Source organism: Pseudochaenichthys georgianus, chromosome 5, assembly GCF_902827115.2.
Source record: "Pseudochaenichthys georgianus chromosome 5, fPseGeo1.2, whole genome shotgun sequence".
Classification (NCBI taxonomy): Eukaryota; Metazoa; Chordata; class Actinopteri; order Perciformes; family Channichthyidae; genus Pseudochaenichthys; species Pseudochaenichthys georgianus.
This window is the reverse complement of record NC_047507.1, coordinates 32,978,675-33,002,363: the sequence shown is the minus strand read 5'-3', so window position 1 is coordinate 33,002,363 and position 23,689 is coordinate 32,978,675. Positions and strand designations below refer to the sequence as shown.

The 23,689-nt window shown below is 42.4% G+C and overlaps 2 protein-coding genes across 2 annotated transcripts; both read left to right on the top strand.

The window, feature by feature from the left end:
* The first annotated feature begins 1,488 nt into the window (after nucleotides 1-1,488).
* Nucleotides 1,489-13,204, top strand: LOC117446606 (uncharacterized). The gene is made up of 6 exons (XM_034082898.1): nucleotides 1,489-1,598; nucleotides 4,066-4,289; nucleotides 4,684-4,786; nucleotides 4,997-5,101; nucleotides 6,834-7,348; nucleotides 8,007-13,204. Exons 1-6 carry the CDS (start codon nucleotides 1,557-1,559, stop codon nucleotides 9,469-9,471), a joined length of 2,454 nt encoding a protein of 817 aa, XP_033938789.1. The 5' UTR covers nucleotides 1,489-1,556; the 3' UTR covers nucleotides 9,472-13,204.
* A 3,058-nt stretch (nucleotides 13,205-16,262) lies between these two features.
* LOC117446634 (transcription factor HES-2-like) lies at nucleotides 16,263-17,603 on the top strand. The gene is made up of 2 exons (XM_034082932.2): nucleotides 16,263-16,373; nucleotides 16,487-17,603. The coding sequence occupies exons 1-2, from the start codon at nucleotides 16,263-16,265 to the stop codon at nucleotides 16,817-16,819; spliced, it is 444 nt and encodes a 147-aa protein (XP_033938823.1). The 3' UTR covers nucleotides 16,820-17,603.
* The last annotated feature ends 6,086 nt before the right edge of the window (nucleotides 17,604-23,689 follow it).

The window sequence follows — 23,689 nt, the reverse complement described above, 5'->3', positions numbered from 1 at the left end:
GGCAAGCATGGGAGACCGCGCCTTCTCCTCCCTGAGTCCACGCTTGTGGAATCAGCATCCCAAAAATATAAGGACCTCTGCATCACTCCCGGATTTTAAGAAAAGCCTAAAGACCTACTTTAAATCACTTTAAACTTGTAACTATTAAACAAGGGAGTGCAATGGAGGCGCCTCAGGCAGGGGGGACTGTGTGGGAGAGAAACTCCCTCTGGAGGGTACTTTGGGATTTTAGCCTTAGCAGACAATGTACATGCACAAAAACCTATATAAACACACCACAGAAAATCCCATAGGGCCTCTTTAAAGTGGATTCTAGGAAATCTCCGAAAAGCAAAATAGGGCAGGTCGTCGCATACATTTCAACCTTGAGGAAAATGGAATGGTTTATACCATCTGACAGTTTCTTAATGCAGAAATCAAAAGAGTGGTGGCAAAGAGCGGCCTGCCGAATTCAGCTACAAATCGCCGCCAGCAAATACCATCACGCCAATCAGTTAACAGAGTACTGTGACGACTGTTGACCTGTTATTATATTCTTTTTTTCCGGCATTAAACACATGAACACACCTCCCGGCTGCAGAGAAATGTTATCATTTTAGCAGGCTGCCCTTGCTGCCTGGTAAGTATTTTGGCCTAAAGATTTCTTGGCTCATTGCTAGTCCATTTAAAAAAAAAAAAAATCATGTTTTAAATTTAAACACAGTTATTTGGTCCACTTCAAGTGTTGAAAACAATGGATCTATACTATGATATCAGTGTGAAAGCACCCTTATATAGTATCAAGGCTCCACAGGTCTGTTTAGATCACGGACTATCCTCGGGTTCAGTTCTGATAACTCTTTTTTGTGTGTACTGAAGTTCTCCATAATACTGAACACAATCTGAAGGAGGAGACCTCTGCTAGACATGAAGGACTACATCTCCCAGCGACCCTTGCGCAGCATCTGCCGGAGGATCCTGGGGGATAGCTGTAAGATGGATGGTGTGTTTCCTCTGTTACTGTGTGTATCGATGCAGCACAGGCTCCCCTCCTGCACACGTCGAGGCTTCATGAGGAGTTTCAGTCAGGGAGGAAGACATCCAGAGGGAGACCACTGCCTCTGATTGGCTGATGATCCTTAGCAGGCCACCAATCAGGCACCATCCTCACCTTGTGACTGTGTGTGTTTCCCTCACCATCTCTGAACGTCAGCCTGCGCATATTTTTATGTTTGCAGAGTCGAATGCATGCATGAGTGTATGTGTGGGTGAGTGCAGGATGCTAAAACCTGGAGCTGTGAAAGGGGGGAGGGGAGAGATTAGAGACGCTTAAGAAATAGAAGAAAAAATAAAGAGACTGAAATTAGGAAGAGAAGAAGAAGAAGGGAGGATTGTGAGGACAGATGCTGAGGAGAGAGTGATAGTGAAGCGCAGACTGAGGAGAGGGTGAGGAGGAGGAGGAGGAGGAGGAGGAGGAGGAGGAGGAAGAGGAGGAGGAGGAAACGACCTGCTGGAGGAAGCAGCAGCATCGTTGATTTTTGCAGGAGCCAAGGCAGCCGTCCTCCGTTGCCGTGACGATGGGCTGCTGGCTCTCTGGACCGTGGATGGGGGACCAAACGGTGAGCATCAAAAGACCTGCCTTAATGTTATAAATGACGTCTCATTCGAAGATGAAGATCAGCTATAGAACAGTTCAGTTGTGTGTGTGATCGTGAGCTTAAGCATGGCTTGTAAATGCAGATGCAAAATGGCTTAATATTATGATTTTTCAAGGACTCTGCATTTGTGTGTGTGTATTATGAAACCTTATTTATGCATCTTGAAATCTTAACATTTCATGTCTATTTTTGTACGTTTTAATATGGAGAATTGTCTTCTCCTGTGCGAGAATATGGTTTATTTTTGTCATCTACATCTGCTGACGGCTCACAGTCGTGTAGCTGCCGTCCTCTGTATCCACACACAGGTGCCATTTTGTACTTCTCAGCTCATGTTATCTCTGTGTGTGTTTTTGTGAGTGTACATGTGTGCCTGGTTGAATGTAGCGGAGGGTGACTCATGGATGTGATGTGCTGGATGTAACAATACTGTTCATGCGTCTAATTCGAATGCTGCTGAGCTGCATGTGTGTGAGTTTGTGTGTGTGTGTGTGTGTGTGTGTGTGTGTGTGTGTGTGTGTGTGTGTGTGTGTGTGTGTGTGTGTGTGTGTGTGTGTGTGTGTGTGTGTGTGTGTGTGTGTGTGTGTGTGTGTGTGTGTGTGTGTGTATGTATGTGTGTGCATGTGAGTGCGTGTGTGAAACAGGATGAGACTGATGATAGCTCGTAGGTGTTAACCCTTTACTGGAAACATGGACACCATGTTCATATCCGTCATGTGTGATTTAAATCGCCAGAAATTCCACGGTTATATAGCAAAAAATCCACCATCTGTCTGCAGGCAGAGCTGTGCCTTGTGACCTAGTTGCATTAAGTCAAGTAAGACAGAGTTTTCAACCCGTATTGTGATCACATTTTTAAAAAAAAGGACTGGAAGTGCAGTTAAAATGGCAGAGTTGTAGCTCAAATTTGATCGCGGTATCATTGATGCTGTTTTCTCACATTGCATAACTGGACCAAAGCATTACTTGTGATTTAAGTTGTTGAACTTGCCAGGCAAAGTTCTAAAGACAGTGGTGCTGCAGAGGCGGAATGATGTTGGCTTTTAGTATCAGTCTTATCAGTCAAACTCCCACAACAGCCACAAACTGACATTGCCCTGGCAATATCACCATGAAATCATCAGGGTTACTGTCATCAAGATGGTGGAGCAAAGAACAACTAAACCCTGATTAGGACATTTCTAGGTGACCAATATTCTTAAATTAACTATGAAGAACTGTAAGCACACTGTGAAAGTTTGGGGGTTGTAAGAAGAAAACGTGTTTGGACGAGGGCCCAAACCGTAACACAAGCAGTCTGTCTATCACAAGGTAGCCACACCAGAGCATACCCTGCTTTATCGTCTATCTTACTCAAACATATTTAACACAAACTAACCACAAACTCATTCGGAGAATGTTTACTGAGGTCATAAAACAAGTGAGAACTAGGGTCATTTTTTCTTACCTAGACTATACAATCATACTTAATGTAACTTTAGAGAGAATGCCAGTTTAATGAGCCTCACTGTTTGTGCATGGAGTTAACATACTTTTATGGAGGTCATCTAGGATTTCATTACTTTTAATATTGACATATACTGTATACGTCCTGCTGATGATTTTGGAAATTGCCTGTTACGGATCGATTGGACAATTCTTGTATTGATCAACTTCAGCAATGCCCTTTAATGTATTTTGGGTGGATGGCTTTCAAGGGAAGTTTGTTTACTTTTCAAATCTAGTATACTTGCAAAGTGTCTCCAAAGTAGCCTACCTAAGCTTTAAATGAATAACAAATCAAATTAATCAACAGAGTTGCCATGAGAAGACACATTTATACCATTAAAGATTCAGATTTTTTTTTCTCCATACAGGTTTTCTTGAGAAATGTCTAATGGCAGTACGTTTGTGGTATTTTTGAATTCACAGAGAACATACTCTAAATCTTTAAGGTGCTTTTTAGCCTCTTTAAACTAGTAGTTTTATGACTTATTTAATTAAATACTTTAAAAAGTCTTTCTGGCACCTCAGACTCATAAATAGTTAAAAATCCCTATCTATTTTTGTGACAGACTGTATAAATAGATGGATGACGTGTCTTTACTGTACAAAGCTGAAGCCAACATTCCATATATGGGCAAAGCCATCTTGTGTGTGCTGTGACTTAATTTAAAGAGTTAGATCAGTAATCAGGGGGTGGAGCTGCTGTATCTAGGCCCCGCCCATACACTTGCCTAGAAAATAGCAATCACAGCCACAGCTTATTAGCATTACAGCCACCAACTGTTGTTACAAACTGGATAGTGAACAGTGCACTTTAACTCTTAAGGTGAAATCAAACATGGCTTCAATAAGAGGATCATGTCAACTTTGTCTTCCGAATGCAGAGATGGGAATTTGTTTGCTAACATGCCATTCTTCTTTTACCCTACTCTGTTTTTCTCAGTTGAGTGGGCGGAGTCTTGCAAACCTGAGCCAGCGCGATGCTCTGCGGATTCTGGCGGCCACTCAACGTCCAATCACCATGCAGATCAAGGGTCAAAGGGGGTGTGGCACCGAGGCAGACAGGGGAATCTGGGAGCCTCTACCTCTCAACCTGCAGCACCTTAACCTGCCACTCCCAATGATGGGGGCGGGGCACAACGCCTCCAGTCCCTCCTACCAGGACAGGTACACAAACAGAAAGATGTTGTGATAAGGATCAAAACAGCGTAGTGATCTGACTACTGTGGAGAACTGTTAGCTGCCACTTCAAACCGCTTAAAGACATACAATACAATTTTCAATGAATGTCTACAAATTGAAACATCTTCTAAAAAGTCAGGAAAGTATTTAAGTTTGTGTCGTTTAAACGACAACTACAACAAGTAAATCAGGTCACAGCCAAACCAGGAATCAGCTCTGTGAACAGACCAGTACAATACGTATAATAATAAGTAAGTAAGAGTTATTTAGATCTATCGGATGGACAAAAGCAGTATATTAGGATATTAAGTTGTAATAAGTAAGAGGATTCTAAATTAATAATTTGGTCTTCATTCTGTATTTTTGTCTCCATTCTCAGACTTTATTACAGCCATCTTGCTCTGCCACAAGATCACTGTGATGCAGGACGGTACAGCTACCTGTCCAGTTCCCCACGGGACACAATGGACATCAGCCACAAGGTGACACTAAGAACCAGAAATACACACATTGAATATAAATGTTAAAATTGAACTGTATTAATCTGCACACAAATATTGGATGTCACTTTGGCCTCAGCAACAGTTTAGTCCAAATTTGGCAAAGAATTCCTGCAATCAATAATAAATGAAGAACCCATAAACATACACAAGCTTTGTATTGTTTCTCATTTACTTTGTTTCTTATCATAGATCCCTCAAGACCCAGAACTGACTGGTCGTGGACAAAAGGGACAGAACTGCCTGATGGGATGTTGCAATGCAAACTTAGAAGAACCGAACGGCTTCCAAAGTCAGGTATATGCTTTATATCTAATAGTGTATGTTGTAATTTTAATAACTGCCGATTAAGATATTGAAGTTCGGAACCGACACTAAAATAATACCTTTAACATTATCAGTAGAAATAAAAGAAATGACAGGAATTAAGGTTGCATTTGTTTTGTTTGTTGAAATAAAAAACAAAGAATAACAGCATCCACGGATGACTTAGGCTAGTCTTGGACCCAATAAGCCAAACTTGTCAAGCAAAAAGCTCTGTGTCCAGGGCCGGACTGGGACAATAAATCAGGCCGGGAATTATACACCCAGCCAGGCCACTACCAGTTTTTTTTTGTGCCATTTTGCTAGATTTATTTGTCAATATTTACAGCGTTGCTGCCCATAGTGATAGCCCTATAGTTTAAAACTACCACCCAAAAATAAACATATGGACATGGGTCACTATTTAAAAAAATGTGAAAATCTATTTAGGAATCTATTCACGTGAACATATTTTAAGTGGGGGTCCGGGGGCATGCATCCCCGGTAAGATTTGTTTGTTAAATGTTGGAGTTAAATGCATCAATCTGGTGCACTTTGAGGGGGAAATAAAGAGACTACACCCATATGAAACAGAACTGTATACATTTAAATAATCATAAAATCATAAGAACATGGCCATAACCAATAACATACCATATCCAATATTTAAAAACACTGAAACTTGTTTATTTATTTGTTATTTGGTTCATTTATAGTTGTGAGTGTGTCTGGGCTCCTGAATCAGTCTTTCCTGTCTCCCTCCTCTCCCCCTGCTCCTTTTAGAGGCAGAAGCAAAGACTAGTTTTAGCTCTCAACAAGTTTTAAAAGTTTATCTTACCTTTTTTCACCTAGTTAACTTTTTTTTTTATTATTCATGCATATTTCACTAATCACTACCCTCTCAAATGGAAATATGTGTTTACATAAATGGTGACCAAACCGTTTGAGACCCACAGAGATAACTTAGACAAAGTTAACTATCTAAACACTCAGAGTCCTTTACCTCACCTGAGCTGTAGTTATCAGCCTCTCAGTCTGACTGGAGAGGACTCTCCCTCCACCTTGTTGTTGAAACAGCTCCTTATATTCGTTAGCACAGCTAGCTAGCACCAGATGCTAACAGCAACAATACACGTAATCGGTGCACGCTCGCTCTCTCTCTCGCTCGCGCCACACATACACACACCCTCCCGAGCTTAATGACACACAGAGACCAATCGATGGCATTAGTGTATGAAAGTGGCCATGTCGGCAGGCCACATTATGTAGACAGCCAGTCACCTTCTGTGAGGCAGAGTCAGACCCACATTTGCGCAGCGTTGCGTTCACAATACATAAAAAAAAGAATCCTCAGGCCAGCAGACCACTTAACAGGCCAGGCCATCGGGAAACCTCCCGGTCCTCCCCATGGCCAGTCCGCGCCTGTCTGTGTCTACAGTATGTCTGTATGTTAAATGTTGTCCAGTTGGTCAAAAACATTAATGTGCCTAAATAATAAAATCATAAAAATATTTAGGTCATGCAAAATTAGATCAAAGAATAAATAAATAGATTATGAGTCAGTCACTTATTGACCTTCAATATTTGACAGTTTGCTGCAGACGCATTTAGTTGTCACTTAAAAGGTACGGGGGGACTATACCCTGATCAAATATGTAAGCATGCTGTTATTTAGTGTATTGCTGTGGGGATCTTACCATTGGACTCAAGATGTGTGTTGCTACAGACTGATGACGAGGACTTCATGATGGAGAAGCCGCTGGGCTTCATGCCCCTCCACCATGAGCTGGACAGCGGTCTGGGCTGGACTGATGGCTCCATCCACCAGGGGGACCTCTCCGGGCTGGAGACTGAGGAGGGAGGCCTGGAGGACTGCCATTCACATGGGACCCTCGCCCCAGGGGGTTGTGGGGGCTTCGGAGGTGGCGGCTCTCCCTCCTCTGAGTCCTTTATTTCCTCGGAGCTCAGTGATTCGGGCTTCTACAGCGTGAGCACCGGGGAGTTCAGGCACTTCCAGAGGCTGCTGGAGAAGCGCATGCGGCTGTACAACGCCAGGCTGCAGCATCAGGGCGAAGCCTGCGAGAGGCGGGAGCGGCGTGACAGCTGCCCCAAGAGCCACCGGGAGCTGCTGGAGGCCATCCCTGAGGCGCTGGCCGTGCAGCCTCAGTGTCAGCGCCTGCAGGTCGAGATGGAGGACGGCACTGGGTCCATCATGGATCTGCCACCACGAGGACTTTTCAGGTAGAAGCCCCTAAAAAATGACAGTTACGGTGTGACAAGAAACATTTAATTTCTTAACAACAGCATCTGAGACTGAAGATGACGTTCGGTCAGAGTGCTAAAAAAACACAGAGAGTTGTCTAAAATTAGATTATCAGTTGCGCCTGAATTTAAATCCTTATTCAAAGCCTAAAAATGTAGCCACGTAACACCAGGTTTCTATGGAAACACTCATAACCTGTTGACAATACCAGAATAAATCATGGCTCAGTCAGTGGCTTAGTAACAACAATGAGGCGCTAAAAATAAGATGTCAGTAACCCTTTAGGAATTTGTTGACTTTTTCTGCCTTTGCTTCAATTATAAATTATTGTTTTTTTACCAAAGTAACAGTCGGTTATTCCCCTAGTTTTAAATGTAATCTCTTGGTTTAAAAAGCAGTCTAAACTAGACCATGTATAGCACAATTTACTTCATCCTAAACCAATTATTAAAAAGGTTTTCTGGTATGTTTGAAGCTAATATTCTTTGTAATCTACGAAGAACACCAAACAAATTAGTCCAGCATTTCATAACTTCTGAAATAGACATATCTGAAGATAATATATTTTTAGATTGAACTCTTTCTGATTGAACTATTTCCTACAACATGTTCTTATGCTGCTTTTTGAATTTTCAGGGTTTCCTCGGTCCAGTTCCACAAAGCTGACCGGCCCTGTCTGAACCGTCACAGCTCCAGCAGTGGAGCTCTGTTCAACCCCTCCCACGCCCATGCAGCAGTCTCACGAATTAATGCCCCAGTCCTCTCCACCTGCAGCACCCCCTCCAGCCACCGGAGACCACTGGTACCCATACAGCAGCAGCACCACGAGGGCTCCAGTTCAGTAGGTATGCTGAGAAGAAGCAGAACTCTGCACCATCGCCCTCCCCCGCAGGAGTACCGCCGCCGGGCCAGCCACCCATCTTCCCCCTCCTACTGTGCAGAAACCCTGCATCACTGTGGAGGTGTGCCCCAACATAACGTCCTGCCACCGGGCCTTGGAGAGGAAGGTGAGCTCGTAGCTGGTGTGATGGCTTCTCACCCAGCAACCCTGGCCGTCCCACCACAACAACACCCCAATGCTTTAGGGCATATTAGGAGTGCTAACACCCATGAGCGATGCTACGACAATAACGCTAATGCACAGATCGCTCACCACGACTGGTGGCACTCGCAAGAAAGAAACATGATGCCAGAGCAACTGGTGGCAGAAAGGGACAGAGAGATGAAGAGGGAACTGGAACAACAGAGGCAAATTCATGAAAAAGAGCTGGAGAGGGAGAGAGAGAGGGAAAGGGAGAGAGAAAGGGAGGCACAGATTCAGGAAGAGATGAACAGAGAGAGGCAGCAGGAGCTGGTGAGGAGCCGAGCCAGAGAGCAGCAGCACCTGCAGAGTTTAGTCAACCCTCCTCAGGCTGGTGACGTCAACGACACCTGGCCGAAACCTGCCAGCCGTCAGTCTCAGGGTGGCGGGGGAGGAAGAGGTCTCTACAGCACCCTGGAGGGCCACACAGGGGCTGGCTGTGCAGTTGGATGGGATGCAAAGAAAGGACACATAAATGAGAATACATGTCCTAATCCCTGTTCTGGTATTCAGCTGAAACCTAATCCAATCGCCAAACCCAATACAACCTCTCGGGTCTCCAGGAACCAGCTCTTAAGAGACCGGGCGTCTCAGCTAGCGGATGAACGCAGTGGAATGAGCACAGACGAGGAGACCAATACCGACATGCTCATGGGTCGTTACTGGAGTCGCATGGAGAGAAGGGAACACTTTCTGTTGGCCCGTGAGCAGAAGCAGCAGCAGATGCAGGCCAGAGGAACGACTTTACGAGACACCATTGCCAGGGGAGGAACCATCGCTGGAGGAGGAGGAGTCTCTGTTGGAGAAGGCTCTATGCTGGACAACAGAGGAGGCGGAGCTTTTGCAGAAGGGAGGTGCAACACGGTGCTGGAGCTGAGTCAGAGGAAGCTCAGTCGTCTGAGGAACAGGAAGCTTTTGGATGACTGGACGACAGTTGAGGAGCTGTTGACTCATGGGACCAGGCTGAACAATGAGGACAGGCTGTGTACCAGCTCCCTGCTGACGGTCACCACCGTCTAACTGCATGGGCACCACGTCTAAATATAACTGTGTGAGTGTGATGTCAAGCAAACATGACGACATCTTAGTGATTCCTCTTGTTCTGTCTTTTCAAACTCAATGGTTAGATGGATATCAGTTTCTTCTGTGTGACCTGTACACATATAGTTCCAGGAAATGGCCTAGCTAAGCAAAGAGGCAGGTGGCAGGGAGGAAATTCAAGCCTAGCTTAATCTATTGTAGAAATAAACAAACTCCTATCCTGTCTAATTCAAACAAAAAGATTCTCTTACACCCTGCACAAAGTCGCACAAGAGACTTAATACAACCTCTTTGCACCTTAATTTGCGCCCAGGTTATACATCTTTTTAAATGACACAAGTGGAGTAGGGCACACCCTAAATGTACTTGGCCATGCACTTTAGATAGTTTTAAAAGGTCCCGCACATCACCCCTCCATGGTTGTATGTACAAGTATGCCACCCCAAAACATAACCAGAAAGTACGTACCAACAGCATAGTGCCACTGTGTGCTGTTCAGCTTGCTGCCTCTATCATTTTTGGAGTATTTTTGAAATGTTGTTCATCTTCTAAAGAAGAAAAGGGTCCTCTTCTTCTCTGTACTTAAAGCTCAAAGACGAAACTGATAACCATCTTCTCATATAACTGTGGGGATGGCAGTAAACAAGACGACTTACATCCATGTGGGACTGTTCCTTTAATGAATATGTGTGAGAGACTCACTACATCACCTCAACTGATAGCTTTATGTGTGGGTGTGTGATCACTGTAGAGTACTCGGAACAAAATGTGCGTGTCAGTGCATGATGCTTGTAAAGACAAAAAAAACTAACAAGGTCAGATACGCGTGTATGTTTGCATCATGTGTTTCATGCTACATCTTATGCTACATTTATTTCACAGAATCTTTGACAAAATGAAAAAGAAAATGAAATATTCAAACAGACCATGAGATTTCGGGGAGCAATACTGTTCTGCGTGATGTACCTGGCTGTGCACTAATGATCGATCACACATGACTACTTTTACATCAGCCACAGAACACATCAACTGTAGCAATGCAGACAATGACAACTGAGATTTGATGTTAAAATCCTGAATGGTTTTTATAGAAACTCTGTTTACAATTAAAATATCAGTCCAGTGAGCTTTTGTAACGGAAATGAAAAACGCAACTGGGTTTACTAGGTTGTGAAACACTAGTGAAACCATATGGATCAGGGATGGGGAACAATGTGCCACACAAAAGAAATTCGACCACAGCTTTTATGTATGAAATCAGCTGCTGTTGAAGTTGGAAAACACATTAACGCCAACCACTGAGTTGTAATAATTTGATGGAAGATGAAATGATACATCTAAAATATTTTCTCAATGAAAGCACCATAATGTGGGATGTCGTACTAACAAAAGTCATTATTACTTTTCAGCCGACATGGCATGAATGCAGCATAAGATTCTCTGTTCATGGCACAAGGCTCCCTGTTCCTGCTGGTGTCTTTACTGTTGGCAGGATGTTTACAGATCTACCTTCCCAGGTAACAGCTTATGCATGCTTACTGAAATCTGAAGTGATGCGTTGACTGTGTGGAGACAATTTCAAAGAAAGAAGATAAACTGCAAGTCAACTATACGTTAGTTTGTCCAGGCTGCTGCAGCATCTGTACAGTCAGGACAGACAGCACTCAAGTCAGCGTTGACATTCCAGTAGAGGCAGGTACAGTGTGAGTACATCTGAAATCTATTGATTCTTGTCTGCAGTTCGGGAAAATGTGCAATAATACCTCAAGCTACTTTTACAATGACAGTGTTGTTGTGTGCACTTCCTGTCAGGTGTCCATCAAATGCAGTAACTCGTTTAAATCAAACAGATGCACAAACATGACGAGTCACCGCAAGTGCACAGTAATCCTAGAATCAAAATGTCAAGAGCAACGGTTATGTACATATTTACATTATTTCTTTACATCGTTTTCCATGAGAGGGACCTAAGAAAACAACTTTTTGCACATCATTTTTTATACGAAACGTTTTCCCTACCTTTCTGTACCAGGGACTAAGGCCAGTGGAACGACTGTAGATAGAACGACTGTGTGTTGATGTTTCTTTATAAACTATCATAGTGATTTATGAAGGAGAAAATATGTTTATTGTCATTGTGTTGGACATATTTCAATATTTTTCTTGTGGTAGATTCAAAACCAATGTTTTATGACTTTTAAAATCTACTTAATTTATTAAAAAGCTGAAGAAACTTTGATTTACCATTTTCGAAGAGTGAACACAGAATGTGAATATTATTGTCTTTTGAATGGCTAAATTGAATTGTATTGTTGTTTTGTGTCATTATGACATGTACATATTGATTTTGTCAGAAGGTGCAGATGAGGTTTGAGTTAGGACATGCTGGTGCCACCAGACACCTCCAGTGGTTTATCATGTGACTCTGTAGGGTTATACAGTAGCTGTGTTATGGAGGCTGTGTATACAGCACAGAGATTATTGTAGTATTAGTACATTTAACACTCACAATATGGTCAACGTTCATGGAAAGTAGTTCAGTTTGTTCTGAATGTTAAATGTGGCATCCATGAATTATAAGTAGGCTCACTGACACTGTAATGCCTAAAGGAGCACTACAACATTTGAGATGAATCTTCTTTCTCTCTGTCTTTTCCAGAGTCAGATGATTTAGATGGATATCAGTCTCATCTCTGTGTATGGGGGATAGGAATAAGGTACACAGGGATAGGTCCATACATGTTTAGCATTGGTAAGCAGGAATACTAGTGGCAAAAAACTCACAGCAGCCAGTGTTATATGTTTAATCTTAATAATTAAACATGTGTATCAATATAAAAAATGGTGGTATTAGCAGATGTATTGAAAAGCAGTGGAGCATATTTGTATTAAAAACTAAACTGCTTTGAGCATCAGCATGGCAATATGCTCACAATTCACATGGTGATATTTAGTAGGAAATGGTAACCATGGTTACTTTCCCAGTTAAGCTAATACCATTAGTAAAAAAGGCCTAAACAAAACCAGACATATTTGAATATCCGAACATCAGAGATGTGATAAGATATTAATCTTAGAGATCTGGAACCAGGCGAAGCTGGGCGTAGTGACAGAATATTCTTTCCTTATGGTAGAGTTAGGATTAAGAAAGCAAATTGTTTAAATTAGACAGCTGTGGAGTTCTTGAAAGCCTGAGCTAGGTTAGCAGTCTTTGTGCTGACCTCAGCACGTCCTTGGCCCTTCCATGGACAGGAATCACAGAGAGGAAACTGATATCCATCCTCTAGGATAATTTACAGAAATGTCAAACTGTTTGTTTAAAACACTCAGAGAGAAAAGACGTGGAATCTGATGTTTCCACATTTCCCCTCTCTCTCCCGGCTGTGACTCAAAGAGTCTGAATAATGGATGACGAAGAAAGAATTGTTCCTTTTCACCCGCTCCCGCCTTCACTCTCTTTGCTTACGTTACACAAGGACACTAAGAGCTGAAAATAGCACTGCTGTCCTCATGTGATGTGAAATTAAAAGCACACTGGAGCGGAGACACTTGCTGCTGGGGATCTCAACACTTGTTTCACTCCATCTGACAATCCCTCCATCCAGCCTTCAACACCACCTCCATCTGTCTGTGCAAGGGTACTTTTCACAACAGCAAGCTTTTTGGAATATGATGATGTACATGTGATTGTAATAAAGAGATTTTAATTAGCTATGACACTGTGTTTTTGTGTTTTGATTAATAGGTTAATAAAACATTTCTGACATAAGGTAGGTCCTAATGTTCAGATATGAACAGTAAAGGCCAAATTATTCATGAGCAGTATGTGAATAAGTCTAATGGTGTGAACCAACATCAGTTGAACATACATCAGCACACATTGGTAATTTATTTATTAACCATTACATAAGTCATTGGCGTTTTAACTTTTTGTAATCATGTGTCGCAAAGGTTCGAATAGATGCTGTATGTAAAACAAATTAATAATAATGTTAGCAAACTTTAAGTTAAAAACAGAGAGGTTACTAATGATCAATGCATTTAAACTTAACCAAATCACATGATAAATGCATGAGATGCAAAATGTTAAAAATCCTAAAGGGGAAGTAGCTTACGGTATCCTTTTTTGGATTTGCACTGATACAATGCTTAACCTTCCCGCCAGGATTAAACACAAACCTGCATAATAAACAGAAATGTATTATAATTGTCTTTTCATTACGTAGAACTGTAATTGATTTATAACCATTTTTAAATGCAGTGGTCAACAAACACAGTGGGGTTATTTTACCACACACATGGCCTCACACAATGAGACACAGGGAACAGACAAGAGTGTGGGAATGAGGAGGAAAGTGACCCACTGATCCCCCCAAAGGGACACAGGATCAAGACCTCTGCCCTCAAGAGACAGAGGTTGAGAAGGAAGGAGGTGGTATCACAACTAAATATAATTTATAATTCTTGGTCATTTCTGGTGAAAAAGTTCATGCATAACACTTTTAATAAACGCACATATACAGTTGCAGTTCCATAACTTCCAATAAGTAAACACCCCAGACATATTTCCCGCTGATGTTTTATTATGCTGCTGGTAATCCATCCAGTAATTTGTACCCTACAATGTGGTGACTCTTTTATTCTGACTGTATTTAATGGTTATGGTTCAATGCATTTGTGTGATGCATTAAAAGCATTGATCCGACCCTCCATCTGTTTCTCTGAAATCTCCCCATTGTCCCCTTCTAATATGACCACTGAGCAGGTGGCAGCTCAGCATTCCCTCTTCTTTTGACCACCACTGTGATTGGTCAAAACCCAGACCCACACATTCATATGGAGATGTGGGACTAGCTCCACAGTCCAGACCAGCATCAACAAAGAGAAGAGTCCAGTCAACAGCGCCCCCTGGAGGCCGTGGTAGACCCCTACAGACTGGAGTTACTACCAGACAAACTGAGATGACCATATTGGTCAAAGGTTACTGGAAGTGAATTCTTCTGAATTCTGAAATACTAAGGACTTGTTCTTCTGTTTGTACAGAAGGTTGTTTTTGTTCATTTTCTTTATGCAAGATGACATGTCCTGAGGAAATGACAGCAACTATATCTTTCAATTTAAGAAAGAGAACATCTTGTCATGCATGTTGCATGAACCAAATCTGATTGCATTTGCAATTATAATTTTAATACACTGTACTTCCTGTTAAAGTGCTATGGTTACATTTGTAATCTTCTGGTCGTTATTGATCATTTTGATCAGAAACGTTGCCTGTTCTTTGTTTTGATGATAATTACTCAAAACTGATTTGTTGCAAGATCCAAATGTTTATCCTTATTTGTAAAAGGTTTGTTTATGGCACAATTTTCTTTGATAAGTTTAATATTCACTGCACGCCATCTGTTGGTGAATGAATGAGATATTTGTCATCTTTTGATTGTTTATTTTCCTCACTTTATGTAAGCCATCAAACTCCTGAATCAATGATGGCTAGGACGCACTGTTTACCCAGCTGGTCTGGCCCTGTCCCCCCTCCCCCTTTCGCAAATGAGGGCCTAGGCCCCTTGTCATGTCTGCCGATATCTGTTTTTCTTATGTCTGTTCGTTTTAATCTGTGTCTATGTTGTTGTCAGTAACGTATTGTCTTATTTTTTTAAATGCCTTTGTGATGTGCTGCAACCCATTTTCCCCTCGGGGACAAATAAATGAATATTACTACTACAACTCTGGAGGACAGAATTGAGTGTGAATGACGTCCACCCACACCACAAGCAGCCAAGTAATTCTCCAAAGGGATTTGGCACACTTCAGGAAACAGCTGCCCACCAGGAGACCTCCCACATTCATGTATAGAGAACTAGTTCTGATCAGCAATAAAGCATGATAATTAATACAGGTTCGAAATGTATGAAATGTTGATTAATTTACGCGATACTTACATAGATGATGTTTTTTCAACCCAAATTTCAAACACTACAAGTCAGCCAATGGCGTCCTTTCCCTCCAGGTGGCTGGTGATGTCACCCTCAGTTTCTGTAACAACCCACAGCCAGCATCTGTCAGAGGAGTCCCTTTGTGGATCATTGACCACACCATACAGGGAGTCAGTGTGGGAAACTGAGCTCAACGTGCTACTCAGGCTGACTAGACAAGGCACGTGTCAAAAGACCACATCTGGACAGCTGCATGATAATTAGGTTGGGTTTAGTTCAAGTAACATGAATGGGCATCAAACTACTTTATAACATATTTTAGTTCTGTTTGCAAAAAAATGAATGAAGAGATTATATAATTTTTTTTTAAAGGATCAATCAAATCAATATAAAATGGAGTGTTATAACAGTTAAATATAAAAAATGTTAGTGAATGAATTGACCAATATGAAATATCGCTTAGCTTTTACACTTTAGCTTATCCCAGCTCTAATTTAAATATACACAGTAAATAGTTTTCCCTTATGTGTGTGATGAGATGATGAGCGTGTGTTCATCAAAGTCATTGATCCCAGCATCAGGCAGCAGATCTGCTCTCTACAGGGTCACCACTTTCCCAGATTCACACAGAGCTCTGTGAGTCTCTCTCCATCACCCCCCCAGCCCCCCACCTGTTCCCCTGGGATCTAACCATTGTCCCTTGGGGCAATAAGACTATTGAGTAGTTGCACTCCTTATTGTCTCTCTGAGCTCTCTGATTGGCTGAGACTGTGAGAAAGTGCAGTGAGACCCAGACCCACACATTCATATGGAGATGTGGGACTATAAATAGGAGGGATGAAGCCAGCAGAGATCAGATTCTCTCTACAGCACAGAGATCCAGACATGGCACCTACAATCACTGCAGCAATGACCAACTCTCAGGAGCCTCACACTCTGACCCACAAGGTAAATTCAAGATTCAAGAAGATTTCAATATTGTCCTTCAATCGTTGTCTTTGTTCATGCTACCACTAAACTCCAGAATAAGATTATTAATGACTTTCTTTTTCTTTCTGCAGCTCAGAAAGCCTCTGGTGGAGAAGTTACGCAGAGAGCGAATCAACAGCAGCATTGAGCAGATCAAGTCTCTCCTGGGTCCAGAGTTCCTCAAACAGCAGCCAGACTCCAAGCTGGAGAAAGCAGACATCCTGGAGATGACAGTTTGTGTCCTGAGACGACTGCAGCAGCAGAATGAAAAGCAGAGAAGACTGCTGAACCACGTCAACAAGATGCAGTGTTCCTCTGATAAGAACCTGAGAGAGGCTGACTTCTCTCTGCTGAGCTCCACAGTCCAGACCAGCATCACCAAAGAGAAGAGTCCAGTCAACAGCGCCCTCTGGAGGCCGTGGTAGACCCCTACAGACTGGAGTTACTACCAGACAAACTGAGATGACCATATTGGTCAAAGGTTACTGGAAGTGAATTCTTCTGAATTCTGAAATACTAAGGACTTGTTCTTCTGTTTGTACAGACGGTTGTTTTTGTTCATTTTCTTTATGCAAGATGACATGTCCTGAGGAAATGACAGCAACTATATCTTTCAATTTAAGAAAGAGAACATCTTGTCATGCATGTTGCATGAACCAAATCTGATTGCATTTGCAATTATAATACACTGTACTTCATGTATTGATAGACAACACTGCTATGGTTACATTTGTAATCCTCTAATTGTTGTTGATCATTTTGATCAGAAACTTTAACTGTTCTTTTTTTAAACATATGTCAAGTTAAGAAAGAGAATATCTTGTCATGCATGTTGCATGAACAAATCTGAAAGCAACAGACATTGATATACCTCACTGTACTTCAAGTATTGGTCGTATATAGTTTAATGCATTTAGTATCTTTTGATTGTTATTGATCATAGTGAACAAAGACTTCTTGTCCATTTTTAGGACGTAGTCATAATTGACTTTATTTCTCTGATAACTCAGACCTGATCTGTTGAAAGATCGAAATGTTTATCCTTTTTTTCCAAAAGATTTTCTTAAATGTCACACTTTTCCTGTGATACTTTTATGTCTCAATACACGTTGTGTGTTGTCCAATATACTAACTACAAGGAGAATTGTTTTTTGTATCTCTTTGATTGATCAAAGATATGAATTGTCCTTTTTATGGACATATTTGGACCTTCCCTCACTTTCTGTGATAATTGACAATTGTTCTGTTTTAAGATCAATATGTTATTCTTTTTTAAATGTAACATTGTCACAGTTTTACACTGACAATGTCATTTAAAAAATCAATTGATTATTAAAACGATGTGACCAGTTGTAAGGTCAGTTTTTATAAAAACATGTTTTTTAACTAACAGTGAATGTTTTAATGTTACCTCAAAAAGTGTAAATTGTGTGTCTTTTGTAAAGACAGTTGTTCCTCTACTCTTTGTGGGTACAGTGTCTTGTAGAAATCTACAAGTTGTTGTTGTGATGTATCATCACCTCTAGATGCAGCATTCATGATTTATTTTTGCTCATTGTGCTTTTTGAATAAACAAAACTTGCCAGCTGAAAATGTTGTTCTATAGTTAGTTTTTCCTTACACTTGCCCTTGTTATGATAGAAACTTGAGTTTTATTGAATTAAATAAGACTTCTCTATAACCATCCACCCATTGTAAGACACAGTATTTGTCTAAGCTTAACACTGTTGTGTAATAGAAGCTTCGAATGAAGAACCAAGCACAGTCTATTTCAAACTGAATCTTTACTTTATATTCCTTAAACAGTTTCCAAAAAGAACGGTGGAAGACAGAGAAAATGCACTCGACATGCTCGTATTCAATTTTTCATAACAGGAAGCAGCCAGAGGAAGAGACATACTTGCACTTCAAAATAAAAGCATTTCTTGTGAAACGTACCTTTTAACTTATATCAAATAATCAAATGTTTTACTGCCTTAAATAAAACAAGTTACAACATTCTCCCGCACGATGAACAGTCTTTCATCACTTTTCAGTCCATTAACTTATCTCTAATGGATATATTAACTGAACAGGTCTCCTCAACAAACTGCCCGTAGAAGTCCGGACAACGCAGGAACGAATGAGTCCATCTCTCCCTGGAAACAGGTCTGTTATCCTACCCATTTTCCAATTCTGCCTGGGAGTTTTGTCCTCTCCGATGAGGATGACATCTCCCACCTTCAGCAAAGTGGGTGTAGGTGTTTCACACCTGTGAGCTGATTTCAACTCCATCAAGTAGTCCTTTTTCCAGCTGTTCCAAAAGCTGGTTAAGAGTCTCTGCCGGTACCGCCATCTCCGGCTCATGTCCTCTCTGCTCGCATTGATTGCCTGAGATGGTGGAAGCAAAGTTTTTGGTGGTAGAGAGGTTAGTCTTTTCCCCACCAGGAAGTGAGAGGGGGTAAGTGGCTGAGGCTCTGATGCATCATTGTGTACATAGGATAGAGGCCTGGAGTTCAACACAGCCTCAACCTCTGCAAGCATGGTTGTTAGCTCTTCAAAGTTCAGTGAAGCCTTACCCATGACCCTCTTTAAACATGTTTTAACAGATCTCACTAGTCTCTCCCAGAAGCCACCCCACCAAGCAGCTCGCTCGGCAATAAACTTCCAGGTGATCCCCTTGTCAGTGAAAAACTCTGTGAGCTCTGAGCCCTTGAATGACTTCCATAGTTCCTTTAGATCTTGGTCTGCTCGTTTGAATGTTTTAGCATTGTCTGAGTAAATAACTTTACACAGTCCTCGTCTTGCTATAAATCTCTTTAAGGCTAAGAGGAAACTTTCTGTCGTCTGATCTGACACTAACTCTAAATGCACTGCCCTGGTGACAGCGCAAGTGAAAAGTGCAATATATGCCTTCTTAGCCTGACCGCTAGACTTGACATACAATGGCCCTGCAAAATCTACCCCAGTTACTTCAAAGGGTGGAGACTCAGTCACTCGGTCTCTGGGTAGTGGAGCTGTAACCTGCTGTGCTGGTTTAGCTTTCAGTCTCCGACAAATGAAACAATGTGATACCACCCGCTTGACTAGCTGTCTCCCCCTTAAAATCCAGTATCTCTCTCTCACCTCAACCAGAGTATCTCTGACCCCTGAATGCATCACTCTCTCATGACAGCGCTGAACTAGTAGCTCAGTGTATCTGTGATCTTTAGGTAGCACCCATGGGTGTTTCTCCCTAAAACTGAAATCAGAGTGCTGTAGCCTACCTCCTACACTCATAAGGGCATTTTCATCTAAGAATGGTTTCAAGTCTTTGATTTTCGAATCTCTCTTTATGTTTTGTCCAGATTTCAGCTGACACATTTCCTGGTTGAAATGTTGCTCTTGGGTTACCTTTGCCCAGTACACTTCTGCTGCTGTGAGTTCTTCTGAAGTTAGCTCTCCCTGAATCCTTTGATTAGAACGGGCATTAGCTATGAACCTTTTCACCCATGCAGTTATCCTCAATACAGTTTTTAACCTGCTGTACTTCTCTAGGTCTAGTAGTGGTTCAGCTTCTTCAGTGCTAGTAAACTGTACTACAGCCTGAAACTTAGACCTAAGCTCAGCGTTCACCTCATCTGCATCACAGCTCTCATCAATGACTCCTGCTCCATCTGTGGATAACAGTGAAGTGGGTCCACTCCACCACAGCTTGCTTTGGATGAGGTTCTCGACGCTCTGGCCTCTGGTGGGTAAATCAGCAGGATTGATTTTGCCGCTGCAGTGAGCCCACGACTCTGGATTTGTGAGTCCTTGTATTTCAGTCACTCTGTTTGACACAAACGGCTTCCACCTTTGTGCTGAGCTGCGAATCCAATGGAAAACGATCATCGAATCTGTCCACATGTAAAGCTGAATCTTTTCCATGTTGAGTGGCTTGAGAAGATTATTCCCTAACCTTGCCCCGATTAGTGCACCCATAAGCTCCAAGCGTGGTACTGACATTTTCTTCAATGGAGCTACCTTTGACTTTGAGGCCACAAAACTTGTTACAACCTCTCCATCTTTGTTTTTTCCTTGCAGATAGGCAACAGCACTGTATGCCTTTTCGCTGGCATCGCAGAAGACATGCAGTTTGATTGTCTGTGAGTTTGGTTGGATCTCAATTTGGTACCACCTCGGAATGGCCACCAGGTGGAGCTTTGGCAGCTCTGCACACCACTGATCCCATTTTTCAGCCAAGTCTGAAGGCAGCTGCTCATCCCAGCCGATTCCCCTCTCCCACAGTTCTTGAAACAGGCACTTTACTCTTATAGTGAAGGGAGTCAGGAAACCGATGGGGTCAAATACTCGAGCTGATGTTTGTAGTACACTTCTTTTTGTATTTTCTTTGCCTTTTAAAATGTCCAGCAGTCCCTTTAAGTCAAATACAAAATGATCCATCTCTGCTTTCCATACTAACCCTAACACCTTCAGTACATTTCCACAAGTGGCTGTTTCTGTTGTGTGCTCCACTCCACTTTCTGTCCACTTGGCTCTCAGATCTGGAGAATTTGTCACCCATTTGCACAGGTTCATGCCAGCGTGAGACAGAATCTCCTTTGCTGTTGTGGTAAGTGAAAAGGCTTCATCCACATCACATGAGCTGCAAATGAAATCATCAACATAGAGAGACTCTCTCAGTGCTTCCACTGCTACATGCTGCTCTGTTTCATACTGCTTGATATGGTTTCTTATTGTTGCAGCTAACAGGAAAGGGCTAGGTGACACTCCAAATGTCACTCTATTCATTCTCATGATACGCAGCTCATCTTTACCGTCTTTGGTTGGAGGCCCATGTAGCCACAGGAACTTAACAGCATCTTTATCCTTTTCTGCTAGAGCTACCTGCAAGAAAGCCTTGGTAATATCTGCAGTAAAGGCTATCTGGTGGAGTCTGAACTTAATGAGCACATCTAACAGATTTGGGTTAAGGTTTGGACCCGTCAGCAAACAGTCATTTAGTGAGGGGCAACCCTCTTCATGTGATGATGCATCAAACACAATTCTAATTTAGTTGTTGCTTTATCTTCTCGGATAACAGCATGATGTGGCATGTAATATTTCACAGCCTCCGGTTGCTCTCCTGCTGATGTGTTCACTGGTACATCCTCACAGATGCCCTGCTGTAGGTAGTCCTGTATGACATCATTGTACCTTGTGTACAGGGTCACATCTGTTTTAAGTCTCCTCTTAAGACCTTCAAACCTCCCCTTTGCTACTCTGAAGTTGTTTGGGAGATCTTGTCTCTCTGGTCGCCATGGTAACTCGACTTGATAGCAGCCATCTTTGTATTTTATAGTCTGTTCGAAGTTTTGAAGAGCCTCGGTTTCCTCTGGGCTCTGGGCTTTTTCATGAACGATGCCCAGTGACTCCACCTCCCAAAAAGCCTGTAGCTGTTTGGAGATCTGAGTGTCCTCTTCTAGACTTATGTGCATACAAGTGGCTTCGGTGACACCTGAGGTTGTTACTGGCCCTTGCAAAGCCCATCCAAAGCTGCTTTCTACAGCTACCAGCGATTCTGTTATCCTCTGGACCTTGCCTGTCACTACTTTCCAGTAATAGTCTGCTCCTATTAACACAGACAGCTCTGGATCATCAGCGCCTTCCAATGGAAAATCAGCAAGCTGCAGACCCTTTTTCTTTAATTCGTTTTGGATTGGTTCGCCTGGCACTTTTATCACAGCACTGCACACTTGAGGGGTTTCCACTGCTTCGATCTCTATTCCTTGCTGTGAATTCCACACATTTTTTAGGGACACTTTCACAACGTTGCGCTGTACTATTATTGGAGATGTGGCTCCAAAAGTGTGAAGATGTAGCGTCTCCTGCCTAACCACTGGTAGTCTTAGTGCTTTAACTACATTCTCATGAACGAAGCTTCTCTGGCTGCCTCCATCCAACAGACAGCGTATGATTTTTCTCCCTGCTGGGCCCTCTGTCCACGCCTTGACTGTCTGGAGCAGGACTGTGTTCTGAACATTAGCTTTCATTTTAACTGTGCTTGACACAGCTGATACCACAGCATCAGTACTTCCACTGTCGGCATCTGGTTTAGCTTCACTTTGATCACAAACTGACTGGTGATGTCTGCGACTACACAAGGCACATGAAACACCCTTGACTTTGCAGAATTTTGCTATGTGTTTTGGGCCAAGGCACACATAGCATCTTCCCAATTTTCGCAGTTTATCTTTGCGAGCAGCAACAGAATTGTCTGGACAATGTTCTGGTTTATGGTTGGCACTGTCACAATATCCACATGTCTGGTAGCTATTACTTGCTGTGTGCAATGCAGTCGCTGATGGCACATTCCAACTTTTAGGTTTGTTTTCAGTAAGGGTGTGTGGCTTACCAGTTCTGATATTTGGCAGAAAGTCCTTTTTAGTGTTACCCGGTCTGGTGAGCTGAAGGGCTCTCTCTCTGCTCTGGACTTCATTCTGAAGAAACAGGATGAGTTCAGGTACCCTCCATTCGCCACTGGAGTCTGAAATGCGTGTATAGTCTAATGCTATGTCTTCTGGTATGAGCTGTAGTAGTCTTCCAAAGCGGTTCTGAAGCAATTGTATTGCTGCATCATAATTATCATCTGTCATGGCCAGTCCTGCCACAGCTCTTGCTGCTGCTCCAGTCAGATAGGATCTCAGGTAAGTGAACTTCTCCCTCTTGATCAGTGCATCGTTGTCATGAATAGCCGTTTCATATTGGGACCAGAATTCTTGCCACTGGCTTATTTCTCCACCGTATTTTTCTATTATTAACTTGGGCAGTTTAACAGTCTGTTTATGCAGCAATCTGACTGAAGGTGCACTCACATCGCTCACCCGCACAGTCACAGATTCCCGCGCCTTCTGAATATATCTGGTGGCCCGGGATTTCCATGTGATAATGCGGTCCTGGTAATCCTGCGTGTTTTCAATCTCTGCCTCCAGATCGTCCGTCGGCGTTTCATCCTCAATGCTTTTGTCTAAGTCTAATAAACTTTCTTCCTTGTTCGACAATAACGTCAGCATTTCACGGAGTCTATCAGAGTCTGGTTCATCTTTGCTCACCTCCTCTTCTATACGAGTAATCAGCTTCGTTGTCGAGGCTCGTATTGTTCCCCGCTTCCGTCTCATCCGTTCGTAGCGCTCAGTCATTTCAACAGCTAGCATTAGCCAGTTAGCTTCCAAACTACGACACAGTTCAAAGTCTTAAAAGTCTTGAGAATCCCTGGTTTCGGCACCAAAATGTTGTGTAATAGAAGCTTCGAATGAAGAACCAAGCACAGTCTATTTCAAACTGAATCTTTACTT

Coding starts and splice junctions, on each gene's coding strand:
- LOC117446634 (XM_034082932.2), top strand. CDS start 16,263: ATGAAGCCAGCAGAGATCAGATTCTCTCTACAGCACAGAGATCCAGAC. Junction 16,374..16,486: donor CTCACACTCTGACCCACAAG/GTAAATTCAAGA, acceptor TTCTTTCTGCAG/CTCAGAAAGCCTCTGGTGGA.
- LOC117446606 (XM_034082898.1), top strand. CDS start 1,557: ATGGGCTGCTGGCTCTCTGGACCGTGGATGGGGGACCAAACG. Junction 1,599..4,065: donor CGTGGATGGGGGACCAAACG/GTGAGCATCAAA, acceptor TGTTTTTCTCAG/TTGAGTGGGCGGAGTCTTGC. Junction 7,349..8,006: donor CCACCACGAGGACTTTTCAG/GTAGAAGCCCCT, acceptor TTGAATTTTCAG/GGTTTCCTCGGTCCAGTTCC.